Below are 18395 nucleotides of genomic sequence, written 5' to 3'. Positions count from 1 at the left end.
GATTCTAATCTGCAGACACGGCGTGCGAGGCTTGTACTTATTGACAGCAGTCTAATATTTGAAACTGCTTCGTGTACATGAACCGATATACAGTGTATTCTCATTAATGTAGCCCAAGGCAAAAGCATATTTGCCTGCGCTCGCGAGTGCCAGAATTCGAAGCCGTCTTCATACCTGGCCCCTTTGTTAACACGTTGCTGCGTTAATGTAGTTGTTGGGGCTTATCTATAGAGGTCAAATATTTCATTCTGGGTTGTGCCCGTGAACATATGAAAAGCATGAGGCATTGGTGTATTTTTAAGAAGCAATCCATATTTACCATTGCCCTCTCATTAGAGTTCTATGCCATTAAAATCGGTTTACAGCATTTGATCAGCTTTCTCACAGAGATAAATAATCAATGCGCGCGCGAAAGACACAATCGATAATCTTCACGCGTGCGCGTTTTAAATGTTTTCCATTACAAAATGTTGTTTGCTCAACTGTTTAATGTACAGCGTTTTGTCGATTAGATGTCTTACATCCAAAATTGTGAAAACATATATTAAGAATGTGTCTGTGCGTGTGTGCGCGTTTGAGCGTTAGTGTGTGTGTGTGCACATGTGTGTGTGTGTGCACATGTGTGTGTGTGTGTGTGTGTGTGTGTGTGTGTGTGTGTGTGTGTGTGTGTGTCTGTCTGTAACTGTGTGTGTGTTCTATTGGATGGTCCGCTGTTTTTCAAAAATATTGAGATAGCTTCGTTTATAGTTTTGTTCGTAGCTTGTGTGCGTTTCAGTCGTTAGCCTATATTTGAACTTCCCAGTACCATGTGCAAGTGTGCTTTGCTATTCATTAAAATGGGCATGGTCCGTGTCCCCGCCCGCCAGCCCCCTGCTCCCCCTTTTCGTTGCACAAGCCCTTCAACCTTAGCGAATTGAGTGTATTGAACCAAAACCAAATAAAGGAGCGAGTGAGTTTTCGTGTCTCTTCTCTTACCAAGCAATACGCTTGTGGTTTACTTTAGTACGGTCAAATATTTGTCTTTAACGAAAAGAAAAAGTACATAGAATGATGAATATCGGCTAATTGTTCTCCTTCTCATTCAATTTCAAATATATTCTTACAGGCACACATCTGCACACGCGCGCTGTTAATTTACACACACACACACACACACAAACACACACACACACACACACACACACACACACACACACACACACACACACACACACACACACACACACACATGTACGCGCGAAGGCCTGAGAAACAAATACGCACATATTAAACACTAACGCCCAAGACATGTATAACAATGAATGTCATCGCATCATTTTATTGTTTGCCTTAAAAACAGCCATGGGCTTAAGACTGCAATCGTGATGTTCAAAAAAGATAAATCAAAATATTTGACCGCTCAGTCTTGTGGCACCTTCGATCCCTTGCGGAGGAGGGCCTCTTCAGTGGTGCCAAGAGTTTTCTGTGGAACTGGGAATTAAGCATCAGCAACCAACACATCCAACACGACAAGAATTCAAGTGGGACAGTTTTTCTGTCTCCACGTTTAATAGACTCTTAGCCTGCTCCTAAGGCGGCTAGAAAGAAGGTGGTCCATGCATAGTGGCGGTGCGGGGGGGGGGGGGGGGAAGGGTCTGGTGGCTTGCTAGCTCTGTCGGTAGAGCACTGCAGGACTTGTGATACTCGGATCAAGACGTTCAAATCCAGGCCGGGACGGGCATGACTCAACTTTATGTGATGATTCAGAGACGGTATTCATCATGTTCCATCCCCGTGTCACCACCATGGCAAATCCTCGGTGATTCTTCCAGGAGTGCAGCTGGATGATTACATTTAAACTCGCACACACCTGGGTAACGCGACTCTTGCTATGTTGTTAGCCTTCCACTCAAAGGAAGACACTCGAATTTGTCTGCAATGGGACAATAAAGCATAATCATGAAATGAAAATGTCTTACAGGCCAAGCTAGAGACATAGTGCAAAACGAAACGTTTCGATTATGTACTGTTTGGAACATTCTTACTGATATAAATCTAAGCAAACCATCTTCCAGACCCCAAGCCAAATTCAAAGGCTAGACAAGAATGCGGCCAGTCCATTGTCTAAGTCCAACGTATCAATCTGTGCTTGTTGTCTTGCTGTGTTTATTTTGCTATGCGCCAACACAGTAATTTGAATGTTTGAAATATCAAACTTAACTTGATTTGGTCTGTATCACAATTAGCCCCACATGCGAATACCAAACGGTGAGTCCATTGGCGGGCATCACGCATTCAAAGAGACCTGAACTGAAGTAGAGGAGTTTTTCGATTTAAAGGGTGATTAAAACCAAGCCTTATCCAAAGTTTGCCAGAAAGTGTAAACCATTTGACCACACGCAAAGATCAATTTCAATCAGAAACATCAGTGGACTATAGATCCAGAACGACATGAATTCAAGTGAAAAAGTTTTTCCATTCCAAAGACAATGAGAGCCAGGCCCAGTCCAAATGCAGCCATGAAGAATGCGGTCTGTGTGTCAGCCAGGCCTATCACTCTGCCACTGTGGTCATCTTCATGCCAACAGCTCGTGTTCTGTGGTAATGATGACCTCTTCCACTTGGTCACCAACCCGCTGTCCACCATCAACCCGATTCTGAAGCAAACATTAAACCCAGATTTGTTTTTAACTTGTGTATCATTTTTTTGTTATCCTTTGTGTACCAGCCAAAAGACGAATGTATGTAATACATTCAGACAAGAAAGCTGAATCGAACTATATTGAATCGCATTGAATTGAATTGAATTGAATTGAATAATTCTATGTATACGTCTATGGATGCGTACAGCTGCTTACTGTTTGGAAATGATGCGTGTGTACGGTGAACCTTTCTGAAGGTAAAATCCAGTCGACGTTGTGCTCAGTTTCTCTGGAAGAACAGTCAGACGACCGCAAGACTCAATCGACCATGCAGAACTCAGCAAACTGGATCCCTGAAGACTTGCGTAGTCCTCGTGGATGGCTTTCATCTTGTGAACCAGAATGTCAGACGACAAAACATCCGGGTCCTCTTTCGCAAACTCTAAAACCTTCTTGTAAAATCTTCGGTAATCTACGACTGTTGAGTTCTGAAACACACAGACCTTCATGATTTGATTTATGTTGAACTGTCCACCAAGGCTCTTTAGTAATTCGGGATGACCACCTTGCGGGCACACAGAGGGTAACTTCCTCAGATAAGCTCGGATATTTTACTAAAATAATATTCTTATCATGGGTGGGACCACATGATCCTATGCTCTAGTTTCAGTTGTAATTTCAACATATCTGTCCTCCACCCCCCCCACCCCACCTTACGGCGAACGACAAGACTTACAGGTTGTTCATGGGGAGGGGGATACGTGTCTCTAATGTGAACATGAATGCATGTCAACGCGCATGTGTGCAGTCATATACGCATACAATGTAAAATCAAATCTTACTTTCAGTAAAGAAGAAGTCCATGTACCAGACGCTACACCGAATTTGTATGTGTCCTGGTCAAGAAGCTCGGCGAGGGAGGTGAACGGAAGATCCTGCTGACCCGCAGTCAGCGATGACGTCAGCTGGCTGCTGTACGCTGACGTCAGAATGACGCAGAACAATAGCCAGGTCATCACCAGCACGCGACTTGCGCGTGATTGACTCTCCTGCTGCACCGCTTGTGGAAAAAAAAACAGCAGTGTTTGATCACGAAATAAATAGGGGGGGAAAGATGGATGAATAGAGTTTTATAGCACAGGTAAGTGCAAGCGTGCTTACAGGTTTCCAGAGATAAACAGAGAGCCTAAAAGCTATACATACAATATGGAAGCCAGAAACAGAAATGGAGACAAGAATTCTCAAGATCTTCTCACAAATGTCATTCAAACGAACAAACAAACAAAAACAAATCATTTCATCAAATACCAGAGAGAGAGGGGGAGAACGAGACAGAGACAAACAGACACACAGACAGACACACGTACAGACACACAGACACACTGACAGACACACAGACACACAGACAGACCACAGACAGAGGCATAGAGAAAGTCAAGAAAGAGAGAGGGTCAAGAAAGATATAGAGTCGATAAATACAGAGAGAGTGAGAGAGACAGATCCACAGACAGACAGACAGACAGAGATGATCCGAGAGAGATACGCAGAGAGGCAGACACACACATGCAGTCAGGAAGAATGAACAACAACAAAAACGGAAGAAAACAACACATAAATAATCAAACTTACGTCTGCTGACCAGCCCGGCCAGTAGTATTTCAAAGTTCATCGCTGCCCACTGGAATACTGTCATTCTGTCTGATAAAGCAGTCCGTCTCCTGGTCAAACTCTGGTGACATTTCTCTAACAACAGTAACAGCAGCAACATCACCACCATGCTACCAGCGACGACCGCGTATACAACGTTCTGGAAAGGCTGAATGAAAAACGTCCATTGGTTATCTGTCCTTGCCCCCGACTTCCGGAACACAATGGCGGCGTGTTCAAACAGGTAGGGAATGGTTGGATCCACAACTTCAGATCTTTCGGGCGTGATCGTGAAGAAGCCTATGACCATATCTGCTTCCTGAAATAAAATTGATTGTCATCATTTTCACGAGTTTTCATTCACAAACACCTGGTAAATAAATCTCATGTTCCCCATGCTCGAGGTGGTGAATGGGTTTGAGCTTTCATGTGAAACGTGGATTGTCAAAATAAAAGCCAATCAGGCTGATTGTTTGATGTGTGGAACCATCGTGGCTTTGGATTTGTGTTTCCGAGGACAACGATTGTAAGCATTCACTCTCAAAGACCCAATCAATGTTGATAATTACCGCGGCGACTCATGGTCAATTTGCAACTTATCTCTGTAATCGCAAAATCCACAACGAAAAGTCATAAACACTTAAAAGAAAAGAAATATGCTCAACACTTACTGAATTCACAGGTATGATCGCAGCTCTGTACATTTTCAGACTGGAAGAAAAGCGTCAACAAGCTACGTTTGACGTCACAGACAAGTTTGAGTGTTATCTCGTGCTACTGTGACGTTGCTTTGTGGCCCGGAGTTGGATTCTAAAAATTCGTCTCCCTGTGGGTTATTGTGCATTTTGTTGCACAACCAAAATGATGACAAAAACGATGTTTGGTAGCTTGTTGTCAGACCAGCACTTTGTTGTTGGTCCTCGGGGAGCATATCGCCTTTTGTCTCATATACTGTTCAAAAAAAGAAACGCATAGCTTGTAATATTTGGTTAATTTAGTTATATGGCTACAAGGATATCCACCAAACTGCAGAAAATGTTTATCTGGTCGTCGACCTTTCGTCCATTGCCACAAGTGAGCTCTGCACGTGACGCATGCGTTATCAGTGGCTACAATGTCAAAATTGCTCATTTGGCATGACCACTCGTCATGCTTCAGTGTAATCTCGTGAAACTCGGGGAATATTGAGCTCTCACCATGTCTTCCAAAACCCATAAAAGCGGATTGTTCGCCACAACGAAATCAGACGACAATTCAGCGACGAAAGATGGCCCGATTGAGCAGAGAAGACCGCCAAATTGCATTGGGTCGTTTACAAGCAGGCCAAAGTCAAAGTGCAATCGCCAGGCACTTCCACGTGTCCCAGAGCACCATCAGTAGACTGTGGGTCAGGTTTCAAGCCACTGGCTCCGTTGCTGACTTGCCACGAGCGGGAAGACCAAGGGCGACAACTGCTGCTCACGACCGCTTCATACGGCTCCGCCACCTCCGGAATCGTTTCCTGTCGGCCTCATCTTCTGTCAAGGCTCTCCTCGGGCCACACCGATTATCGGACCAGACCGTGCGGAACCGCCTGCATGAAGCTGGTTTGAGAGCTCGCAGACCTCACAGAGGAGCTGTCCTCACCCGCCGCCATCGCCAGAACCGAGTGCAGTGGGGCAACCAGCACCTTCGCTGGACCGTCCAGAATCACTGGAGACACGTGTGGTTCAGCGACGAGTCCTACTTCCTGCTCCAGCGACATGATGGTCGGAGGAGGGTCTACCGGAGAGTAAACGAACGTTACGCGCCCAACTGTGTGGATGAGGCACCCGTTCATGGTGGTGGAGGCGTCATGGTGTGGGGGGCGATCAATACCGCTGGAAGGAGCACCCTGGTGCACGTCCAAGGGCGCATAACTGCCCAGCGATACGTGGAGGAAATTCTGCGCCCACACGCCCTTCCTCTTCTGGCTGACCAGGATGCCATATTCCAGCAGGACAACGCTCGCCCGCACACAGCACGACTCACCACCCAGTTCCTCACCGACCACCATGTCCAGGTGCTTCCCTGGCCATCCATGTCGCCAGACATGAACCCGATAGAACACCTCTGGGATGAATTGGACAGACGTGTGCGCAGGCGAGAAGAAGCGCCGGCAAATCACCGCGATCTATTGCAGGCACTTCAGGAGGAGTGGGACACCATCCCACAGCAAGATATCCGGCATCTGATCCAGTCCATGCCCAGAAGGTGCCGGGCAGTTGTTGCTGCTCAAGGCAGTCACACCCCCTGCTGACTTGACAGCCTCGGCACCCAATCGTATTGATTGACTGATTGATTTGAAGATGCAAATGAACTGTGTGTGCATTCAACTGTGTCCATACCAAATTTCAAACAAATAATCTAAATATTGGATTTTCTGTTAATTTTTTCGAAAAATAAAACAAATTTGGCAAGTAGCAACTATGCGTTTCTTTTTTTGAAGAGTGTATTTATCAACCGCGGCCTTCGGCCTTGGTCGATAAAGATGAAACAAAAGACGATATGGTCCCCTTGGACCAACAAAAAAGCTGGTCTGTCAACAAGCCACCAAACATCTTATATTGTTGTGAAAAAAGGAATTATGGATGAAAAAGTAAATATGTGCCTGGGAACTACGCCTGAACCTACACATCTAAGCACCCAGTCTGTTGTCAAGATCACAGCTAGGAGCTTGGATCCGAGGGCCGGTCAATCAAAGAATCCTCCTCCTTAATAGTCGATCGACCTTGATACAAGCTCCTGTGACCTGGGCAGAGGTGCGTGAAGCAAAACTGGGTTTACCCAAAGCAGCCGCGGGACCTGATTGTTTGAATTTGAGATTTGTTCTGGTTTTAAACCAGTCAGACCTCGCGACTTGTTAGTTGGCACCCAGTTTCGTTTCGTGCATTTCAACCCAGGATCTAACCTGCAAACAACCTCAACCCATCCCATTTCTGTGTGCAAATACACAGTGAGCTGAAGTGTTTTAAACTGCATGTTACTGGCAACACTTTTGCAGCGTTCACAAATGTTACCTTTCTGGTCAGCATACCGACCGGGCCATCCCATTGACCATTGTCCAGTTCCTCGCCCCAGCTGTCGTCCACTGGAGGCACCAGAACGTAGCTGAAATACAAATGACAGACAAAATAAAGTTGGAAAGATAATTAGTCTGTTTCAGAGTCACAACATTCAGATATACAGGATGCTTGACCACAAAAACATTAACGAATATGTACTTGACAAACCTCTACATGCATTTAAATCCAAAAATACTTAATGTACGATGCCATCCACTCATTCAAATTCTTCCTCAAAGCACACCAGTCAATACATGTATTGTGGTCAAATAAAGTACCTGAAATTAAGACTGCTGGCAAGTTCTCTGAAGATGTCCATAATAAACCCTTGGTAAACATCATGGCCGTTCACTTTGCTGACGGACAGAACAAAATCCCACTGGGCAAAAGAAATCAATGACAATTAAGCGGCGGAATGCATGAATGCTGTCCAGTTCCTGCAGTACAAAAACGAAGATGGTTTTTTTTACGCTTATCTACATATTTTAAATCACTAAAGCCCGCTATTAACTAACAGCCGAACCACGCCGAACTAGTTCGGCGAACGTTCGGCGACGTCATCAAAATCAGGGGATTCCCCTATTTTTGGGTTGCAGTAGTACGGTTCGCGGTTCGCCCATACAATCCTGCAAACGTTCGGTGCGTCATCGGCGACCTGATTTTTCATTGGTTGAATATTTTTGTATCTCCATCCTGGAAGAGTAACGATACTGACGGCTATAACGCTGTCAACCGATCACGAGTCTTCTCACGTGATATTTCTTGATCATATGACCGGTATCGCCGATACATTTCGCCACCAGTTAGTACACCGAACCAGGCACGGTGTAAAGTTCGCCGAACGTTCGGCGACCTAGTTTGGCTGTAGTTAGTAGCGGGCTTAACAGGCAGACAAACAGACAGACAGACAGACGGACAGACAGACATACACACACACACACACACACACACACACACACACACACACACACACACACACACACACACACACACACACACACAAACATACACCACATACACACATGAATCACTCACAGTTTTGGCAACCACTGTGAGTGTACGACCACCAAGACCATGACGTTGGTTTGGAAAGATGCGGCTACGTGTCATACGATCAGCTGACTGAAGTGACGTCACAAAACTCAGCTCACTGTCATTCTGTACGTGACGTAGCGTCCACAGGGAGACGTCACCAGCCCGCTGAAATAATAAGGAATAATTAAGCGTATCGAAACTGAAAGAAAAATCAAACAAAATAACAATTCATTGGGTTTTTTAACTTAAAAGTGTGCACTCAGACAATACGCACTGGAGCCTATTTCTTTGATTAGCCCTCACACGCGTTTTATACACAACAATTGTTTTCAGGAGGATAAGGTTTAATTCGTCCTCTGCTTTGGAGAGTACCTCAAAGAACTATTTGCTGATATTGTGTCATTAATACGAGGCAAAATGACACGCAATCAGTGCATATGTCATGGTTAGTTTTTCCTTACAAAAATCCTTATTATACTGTGTGCTTTAAAATCATTGTCAGGCAGGTTACATGCGTGAAAGACAATTTTCCATGGTAATGAATTTATTTTAAAGGACAATAAATTGTGTATTATTGTAATTGTAGTTTTTGTGTTTATTGTTATTGTTACTCTGCTTGTGGTTGTTATTATTTTACGTCCATCTGAGAATAAAACTCGCAGCTCACTCACCTTCGTGTTGGAAACGACGGCACAGTTTTCAAAAGGCCTTGCAACAGCGAGAAGATCTGTGAGGTTCTCGTTGTCAACTGCAGTGATCCATTCGGACTGAAACAGTTTGTTTTCTTGGTCCTTGTCTTTCGCACAGTCGGCCACCTATAAACAAAAAACAGATTTTTATTTTTGTCCAATACAGTAGGCCTATACAATTCTGCTATTGCTGAGAAATTTGGGTCGCTTCCTCTCAGTGGAAAGTTAGCAGCAATAAAAATCGCGCTACTCAGGCGCGTGCGTGTTTAGGCCTAAAAAAAAAATAGGTGTGGTTACGGTAACCCGACCTACCCTATTTTTAGGGGCCGACCCTAGAACTTTTTATTACATTTGTCAAAAAAAACACAACAAAACGAGTGCAGAAAACGCAATGAAAGCGAAATCGCCCGAGTCGCACTTATTTCCCTGTCAAGTAGGCTTAATTTGTACACATTAGAAAAAAACGAAAAGAAAAAAAAGTAATTGCCTACCTTCCTACCCTATTTTTTTGGGCTATGTTACCGCAACCACACCTATTTTTTTTGGCCTTAGGTGTCTTTTACGTGCCACTGTGGTAAGGCAAAGAAAAAAAATAGGTGTGGTTACGGTAACATAGCCACACAAAAAATAGGGTAGGAAGGTAGGCAATCACTTTTTTTTTTTTTTTTAACTTTTTTTTCTAATGTGTACAAATTAAACCAACTTGACAAGGAAATAAGTGTGCGACTCGGGCGCTTTCGCTTTCATTGCGTTTTCTGCACTCGTTTTCTTGGTTTTTGTGGGTTTTTTTTGACAAATGTAATAAAAAGTTATAGGGTCGGCCCCTAAAAATAGGGTAGGTCGGGTTACCGTAACCACACCTATTTTTATTTTTTTTTTAGGCCTAACACGGGATGGGGAATGGATATCGTCTCTGAGTCTGAACATACATTTGACTCGTGTCCGCCCCGGCCTGGATTCAAACCTTTGACCAAAGGATCACAAGTCCAGTGCTCTACCAACTAAGCTACCAGAGCCCCAATATGCCAAAACGGCAAGACAACACGAATGAATTGATTATATATAACATCTCATTAAAGCTTCAGGCAACGGTGCAATATACTGCCTTCTATCGGAAACAGTGTCCGTGAAATCGTACTGAACGACTCAGCCAAGGAATTCGAAGTTGTACATTTTGGACGAAACCAGAAACAGATAGTATTAAGAAAAACAGACATTGCCACTGATTCTGCGTACAAGACTTTCAAACACACTGACACACGGACCCAGACAGACACAGAGAGACAGACAGACTACGTGCACGCGTGCGCGCGCGCGCCAAAACACACACACACACACACTCACACACACACACACACACACACACACACACACACACACACACACACACACACACGCACGCACGCACGCACGCACACACACACACACACACACATTTGAGTTCTGAAGACAGCCATACCAAGTGACACAGTTCTAGAGACACCCTTACAAAGCTATCAAAAATCTCTATAACAAACCATTCACAATAGATAAGTTAATGCCAATGGTAAATGTTCTGATTCTTCCCTTTGAACCTGGATCACACCGCCACTCACCAATTTGAAGACATTGGACACAAAGACAGGCTGTCCAAGCACTATGAATGACTCGGGACCAGGAGGCAGACAAAGGTCTGTGTTGTTGGTCAAAATGTCCGAAGTCCAGGATGTCCAGTTGGTCAGTTGTGTGGTCACTCCTTTCTCATGTAGCGTGTTGAGGAACGTCGGGTCCCAATTTTCTGCATCTTGTTCAAAGCACAATTTCAAACAAAAGGCACATAAACAGAAAAGAATAAATATTCGACCGTGAACTTCCAGGAGGTATAGTATGAACACACGATGAATCTTTGCAAAAATTGCGCAGTATACGTACATACCTAAAAAGGCAATTTTTTTCTTCTTTTTTCATTTCGTTTTTATATTTAGTCAAGTTTTGACTAAATATTTTAACATCGAGGGGGAATCGAAACGAGGGTCGTGGTGTATGTGTGTGTGTATGTGTGTGTGTGTGTGCGTGCGTGTAGAGCGATTCAGACCAAACTACTGGACCGATCTTTATGAAATTTGACATGAGAGTTCCTGGGATTGATATCCCCATACGTTTTTTTCATTTTTTTGATAAATGTCTTTGATGACGTCATATCCGGCTTTTCGTGAAAGTTGAGGCGGCACTGTCACGCCCTCATTTTTCAACCAAATTGGTTGAAATTTTGGTCAAGTAATCTTCGACGAAGCCCGGGGTTCGGTATTGCATTTCAGCTTGGTGGCTTAAAAATTAATTAATGACTTTGGTCATTAAAAATCGGAAAATTGTAAAAAAAAATAAAAATTTATAAAACGATCCAAATTTACGTTTATCTTATTCTCCATCATTTGCTGATTCCAAAAACATATAAATATGTTATATTCGGATTAAAAACAAGCTCTGAAAATTAAATATATAAAAATTATTATCAAAATTAAATTGTCCAAATCAATTTAAAAACACTTTCATCTTATTCCTTGTCGGTTCCTGATTCCAAAAACATATAGATATGATATGTTTGGATTAAAAACACGCTCAGAAAGTTAAAACAAAGAGAGGTACAGAAAAGCGTGCTATCCTTCTTAGCGCAACTACTACCCCGCTCTTCTTGTCAATTTCACTGCCTTTGCCATGAGCGGTGGACTGACGATGCTACGAGTATACGGTCTTGCTGAAAAATGGCAGCTACTTGACTAAATATTGTATTTTCGCCTTACGCGACTTGTTTATATTTAGTCTTCTTCTTCTTCTTCGTTCGTGGGCTGAAACTCCCACGTATTTACGTGTATGACCGTTTTTACCCCGCCATTTAGGCAGCCATACGCCGCTTTCGGAGGAAGCATGCTGGGTATTTTCGTGTTTCTATAACCCACCGAACTCTGACATGGATTACAGGATCTTTTCCGTGCGCACTTGGTCTTGTGCTTGCGTGTACACACGAAGGGGGATAAGCCACTAGCAGGTCTGCACATAAGTTGACCTGGGAGATCGGAAAAATCTCCACACTTAACCCACCAGGCGGCCGCGGCCGGGATTCGAACCCTCGACCTTCCGATTAGGAGGCCGACGTCTTACCACCACGCCACAGCGCCCGTCTTTATATTTAGTCAAGTTTTGACTAAATGTTTTAACATAGAGGGGGAATCGAAACGAGGGTCGTGGTGTATGTGCGTGTGTGTGTCTGTCTGTCTGTCTGTCTGTCTGTGTGTGTGTGTGTGTAGAGCGATTAAGACTAAACTACTGGACCGATCTTTATGAAATTTGACATGAGAGTTCCTGGGTATGAAATCCCCGAACGTTTTTTTCATTTTTTTGATAAATGTCTTTGATGACGTCATATCCGGCTTTTCGTGAAAGTTGAGGCGGCACTGTCACGCCCTCATTTTTCAACCAAATTGGTTGAAATTTTGGTCAAGTAATCTTCGACGAAGCCCGGGGTTCGGTATTGCATTTCAGCTTGGTGGCTTAAAAATTAATTAATGACTTTGGTCATTAAAAATCTGAAAATTGTAAAAAAAAAAATAAAAATTTATAAAACGATCCAAATTTACGTTTATCTTATTCTCCATCATTTGCTGATTCCAAAAACATATAAATATGTTATATTCGGATTAAAAACAAGCTCTGAAAATTAAATATATAAAAATTATTATCAAAATTAAATTGTCCAAATCAATTTAAAAACACTTTCATCTTATTCCTTGTCGGTTCCTGATTCCAAAAACATATAGATATGATATGTTTGGATTAAAAACACGCTCAGAAAGTTAAAACAAAGAGAGGTACAGAAAAGCGTGCTATCCTTCTTAGCGCAACTACTACCCCGCTCTTCTTGTCAATTTCACTGCCTTTGCCATGAGCGGTGGACTGACGATGCTACGAGTATACGGTCTTGCTGAAAAATGGCAGCTACTTGACTAAATATTGTATTTTCGCCTTACGCGACTTGTTTGTCTTCTTTAAACAAAAATCTATATATATGAATTTTACTAGTACGGGTATATACATTGGGGTTAATACTTCGTGATTTTGTACGGGTAGTCTATATTCTCAGAACATTTCAATACAGTATTACGTGTCTTAACGGTCTTTCTTTACTGATTTGGTGTTTAACGTCGTTTTCAACCGTTCAAGGTTATTTCGCGACGGGGAAAGGGTGGGGGGGGATGGGATAGAGCCACTTGTTAATTGTTTCTTGTTCACAAAAGCACTAATCAAAAAATTGCTCCAGGGGCTTGCAACGTAGTACAATATATGACCTTACTGGGAGAATGCAAGTTTCCAGTACAAAAGACTTAACATTTCTTACATACTGCTTGACTAAAATCTGTACAAACATTGACTATATTCTATACAAGAAACACTTAACAAGGGTAAAAGGAGACATGCTGGGGAGCATCGGGTAAATTCTTCCCCCTAACCCGCGGGGGGAACGTGTCTTAACGGTCTCCTACGTTAATGGGCTTCCATTATTACCAGGGGCGGACGAGTTTTTTTGGGGGGGTTTCCGAAAAAAAAACCGCCAGCCAAACAATAAAAAGATTTTTTTGTGTTTTTTTGGGTTGAGTTTCAATTTTTGGGGTATTAATCAGTGACAAAATCTGCTGCCTGAAACTGGTAATGATCATCCTCAGAATGCACCAGATTGCACCATTTTGCATCCTTTTTTTCAAAATTGTCCGGGGGGGGGGCATGCCCCCGGACCCCCCTAGCAAGCCAGGCGCTTCGCGTCGTCGGCTCGGCGCTTCGCGCCTTCACACCCATATCTTCACAATATACTTTTGGAAACCCCCCCCCCCCCCCCATAAAATGAACTGATCCGCCCCTGATTACTCAAAACGTGGAATCTGGTGGTATCGGTGGGCCATACAATATCATGACTACATCAAAAGCGAGGGCGTATGGACCATGAATGCTCCGATTTACCTTCATTATACAGAACGGTGACGCTGTGCCACTGTAAAACTGCAACAAGTTGCGCAATGAACAGTACATCTGAGGCAAGCATGATGCTCATGGCTTGTGTTCCCTGCGAGTAGATACAAGAATATTAGACGGATTTTTTCTTCTTTTTTTTCATATATATACTCACAAAGACAAACATACATTCATTTGACAATCTTGTCGGTAACAATAGAAGCGTATTAAAATATAGACAGGACAAAAACAACACGTTATACATTGAAAAAAAAAGTTGACATAAAGGCAAACTGACTAAGTCGAGAGCATCAAATCTATATAGGCTTACATTCATTCAATCTATTCTCTCAAAAAAATCTCTGTACAATTTCCAATCAATATCAAACTTGCCCCTATTACACCTCAAACTATATAAATATTTTTCGTCAAAACATTTCCTTTTAGCCATCTTTACAAATCCATTTAAATGTGGAACAATGTTCTTAATTTTTGAAACAAAAATATAAAATTTGGCCAACAAAACAAATAAATCAAATATCCTATCTGTAATCGTTCCTCTTTTACATCCCAATATTACCAACTCCTTTGACAAAACTACTTTTTCACAATGCTTAAAGTGGGTGATCAACCAGTCCTGCACAGACGGAATTTGACAGTATAACTCCTTTCATTTCAAGTGAGGGTTTTCAGCTCTGTTCTTACTCCCTCATGGATGTTGCGGACGTGCCTGTCTGAAGTACTTTGGGTGTTCTTACTTCGTATGTTTTATTGTTTTTATTTTTGTTTTGTTTTAAGGTTGTTGTTTTGGTTGTTTTAAGAGCAGATGAACCACACTTTTCCATCCATTGTAATTAATTGTATGGACAATAAATGATCTTATGTCTTATGTCTTATGTCTCTTCTTCACATAGTTCACTTGTACACCAGTGACAGTTCAACATGTCGCAATACAACGGATTTCGATGGTATAATTCTCTTCTTTTCTTCATACTTCATCGCACTACTGAATAACACAGAACAAGTCCTTCTTTTACTGACTGCAGTCTTCTTAAAGAAAGCCAACATTAGAACGAACAAGAGAATCGTATCAGTCAGATCATCAGATGGCATCTCTTCCTTCCGTCATACTTACTTCCCTGCATTCGAATCACTGAATGTCAATCTTTGTAATCACTGTCTATCAGCTTTTACTTGAAAGCTTGTTCTGTTCTCTGCGATTATTCACCAAAATGTAATACAGGGTGACACAAAAAAAACAGAGCCCACCAAAAGTTTAATATTTTCTGAAATAATCAGCCGATTCTTTTATTTTTTCAGGTGAGCCAAGCTGAAATGATGTTCTAACAGCCCACCAAGTTTGAGCTTCAAGATGTCATGGACAACGGAGCATAAGACATTTATAGTCGAGGCCTATTTTCGGTCGAATTCTATCCAGACTGGTCAGCCGCAGATGTGGGATCGCTCTTACAGCTGCTGTTATTGCTGCCTTAAGATCAGGGATGGTCTGGGGGTTGTTGCCATATACCCTGTCCTTGAGGTACCCCCACAGATAAAAATCTGGGGGGTTCAAGTCCGGTGAATAGGGGGACCACTCTGGGTCACATCTGCGGCTGACCAGTCTGGATAGAATTCGACCGAAAATAGGCCTCGACTATAAATGTCTTATGCTCCGTTGTCCATGACATCTTGAAGCTCAAACTTGGTGGGCTGTTAGAACATCATTTCAGCTTGGCTCACCTGAAAAAATAAAAGAATCGGCTGATTATTTCAGAAAATATTAAACTTTTGGTGGGATAGATCTGTTTTTTTTGTGTCACCCTGTATTTGAAAAGCACTAAGCGGACGACTAAACAAATGCAAACGTACAAACACCCGAGCCAGCCATGCACGTGGAGTGAACACAAACAAACGAGGATGCCCATATTGATAAATGCAGAAATACTGGCGCACGCTTGCACTCACAGCCTGAATCACGCACGCAGGAACACACACACACACACACACACACACACACACACATACACACATATACACACACACACACACACACACACACACACACGCGTATGCGCACACACGCACACACACACACACACACAACACAACACACACAACACAACACACACACACGCACGCACACACACACACACACACACACACTCACACTCATACACACTCAAACACACACACACGCACACTCACACATACACACATACACACAAACACACATACTCATACACACACCAACACAAACACACACGCATTCAAACGCACACACAATAACACACACACAATAACACACATACACACACACGCACACACACACACATGCACGCACACACACACATGCACGCACACACACACACTTACACACACACACACTCATACACACTCAAACACAAACACGCACACTCACACATACACACATACTCATACAGACATAAACACAAACACACACGCATACAAACACACACACAATAACACACACACAATAACACATACACACACACACACACACACACACACACACACACACACACACACACACGCAAACACATGCAAGCACGCACACATATACACACGCGCGCGCGCGCGCATACGCACAGAGCATTCACATTTACATTTACATTTGTTCCACATTTAACTCTCGTTTTGTTCTGTGGACTCCCGGTGACAGGAGACAGCGAGTGAAATATTACAACCCACCCATGTCAAATATTAGTATTGGTGAGAGCTTTTTGTTTTGTCGAGCGGTCGTGCGGTATGTTTGAATACTTTCTCCATCAATTTAAACTGTTTGAATTGGGCCATGTTTGAACGTAGGCTTACTCTTTATAATGGCGGTCACCATGCGCACAGTCTCAAAACCTGCTGCAAATAGTTAATTGGATAAGTTTGAATTCATTTCTTTCTTCAAAATGTATCAAGTATACAGACGGACATACCAGCATAAATATGGTCTCAAATGACTTCAGATTCCGTGTAAATGTAATACATGTGTTAGCGCAAAGCTCTGAAAGTTTGAAGGCAATGCAAAGGGGTAACAGGAGTTACTGAGATGTAATCTTACCGTGTTTTTTGTATTTTTTGTATAACATTACACACACAAAAAACCGGCTTCCAACACCGTCTTTGATGGCTTCTGCGAAGAATTAAACCTACAACGTTCAACATACCATAGCGTCATCGTTAAACAAAATAGATGAACAAAACTGACTGTTTTGGATTCGCATTTCTTGTTATTTTCACTGACAAGCAAACTTTTTCAGTTTTATATTTTTTGGTATTTTTGTCGATTTCAAAGATTATATGTCATCTGCCTACAACGTGACTGCTAGCAGACTATAAAAAGCGTGTAGATATCAGCGAGTTAGTCTATTATGACGAATTCGCATGTTTGGAATAGATATATCTATATATATATATCGTAACTTTAATTGTAACGTATCGATACAGTTGGCACACCTGTGCAACTTTGTGTATTCAACACGCCATAAAAGCGGAGTGACAACACGTATCCTTATACGTGTTTTTGATTAAATTCATAGTCTCAATGATATGTTGGTTGTTGCTGTTGATAATGAAACCGGCAAGAGGGAAACCGGCACGGTGGCCTAGTGGTAAGGCGTCCGCCCTGTGATCGGGAGGTCGTGGGTTCGAACCCCGGCCGGGTCATACCTAAGACTTTAAAATTGGCAATCTAGTGGCTGCTCCGCCTGGCGTCTGGCATTATGGGGTTAGTGCTAGGACTGGTTGGTCCGGTGTCAGAATAATGTGACTGGGTGAGACATGAAGCCTGTGCTGCGACTTTTGTCTTGTGTGTGGCGCACGTTATATGTCAAAAGCAGCACCGCCCTGATATGGCCCTTCGTGGTCGGCTGGGCGTTAAGCAAACAAACAAACAAACAAACAAACAAAGAGGGAAGAGAGCACAGTCGCAATTGTCTGACTTCTGAGGATCTATAACGTCCGCCAGATCAACAGACAAGTACTTATCATCCTGAATCATGGGTTTGAAGGCAAAATGAGCCAGATTTTAGGTGAGTGTCTTTCTTTTATGATTGTTTAATTAATAACAAATAAAAACGACTTCAATAGAGCGTACCTTTTGCTGGAGAGCATACTGGTCACGTGAGAGCGCTGAAGTGACCAGGAGTTTAAACATCCAGCTAACACTCAGTGACTGAAAATGTTAGATAATTTGCATGTGCGTACATTTGCTTTGTGCCAAAGTTTGGTAGTTGAGGACGATCGGATGAGCCTGATCACGACAAGAAGGTAGTTCAAGGGAAGCAACCCATTAGATTTATGAAAAACACATATTGCTTCCCCTGGAC

The 18395-nt window shown here is 42.8% G+C and overlaps 1 protein-coding gene across 1 annotated transcript; it reads right to left on the bottom strand.

The window, feature by feature from the left end:
- Positions 1–1302: 1302 nt before the first annotated feature.
- Positions 1303–8547, bottom strand: LOC138981284 (glutamate receptor ionotropic, delta-1-like). Its single transcript, XM_070354145.1, has 7 exons — positions 8387–8547; positions 7630–7730; positions 7307–7397; positions 4251–4587; positions 3464–3681; positions 2838–3109; positions 1303–2636 (listed from the first exon to the last, which is right to left on the bottom strand). The coding sequence occupies exons 1-7, from the start codon at positions 8459–8461 to the stop codon at positions 2405–2407; spliced, it is 1326 nt and encodes a 441-aa protein (XP_070210246.1). The 5' UTR covers positions 8462–8547; the 3' UTR covers positions 1303–2404.
- Positions 8548–18395: the final 9848 nt, after the last annotated feature.

This window comes from Littorina saxatilis, linkage group LG1 (assembly GCF_037325665.1).
Source record: "Littorina saxatilis isolate snail1 linkage group LG1, US_GU_Lsax_2.0, whole genome shotgun sequence".
NCBI lineage: Eukaryota > Metazoa > Mollusca > Gastropoda > Littorinimorpha > Littorinidae > Littorina > Littorina saxatilis.
This window is presented reverse-complemented; position numbering and strand designations above follow the sequence as displayed.

Excerpts from the sequence above, each read along its gene's own strand:
- LOC138981284 (XM_070354145.1), bottom strand. The coding sequence starts at position 8,461 with ATGACACGTAGCCGCATCTTTCCAAACCAACGTCATGGTCTTGGTGGT. Across the intron at positions 7,398-7,629 it reads GCCAGCAGTCTTAATTTCAG|CTACGTTCTGGTGCCTCCAG; the intron begins GTACTTTATTTG and ends TTTGTATTTCAG. Across the intron at positions 3,682-4,250 it reads GGCCGGGCTGGTCAGCAGAC|CGGTGCAGCAGGAGAGTCAA; the intron begins GTAAGTTTGATT and ends TTTTTCCACAAG.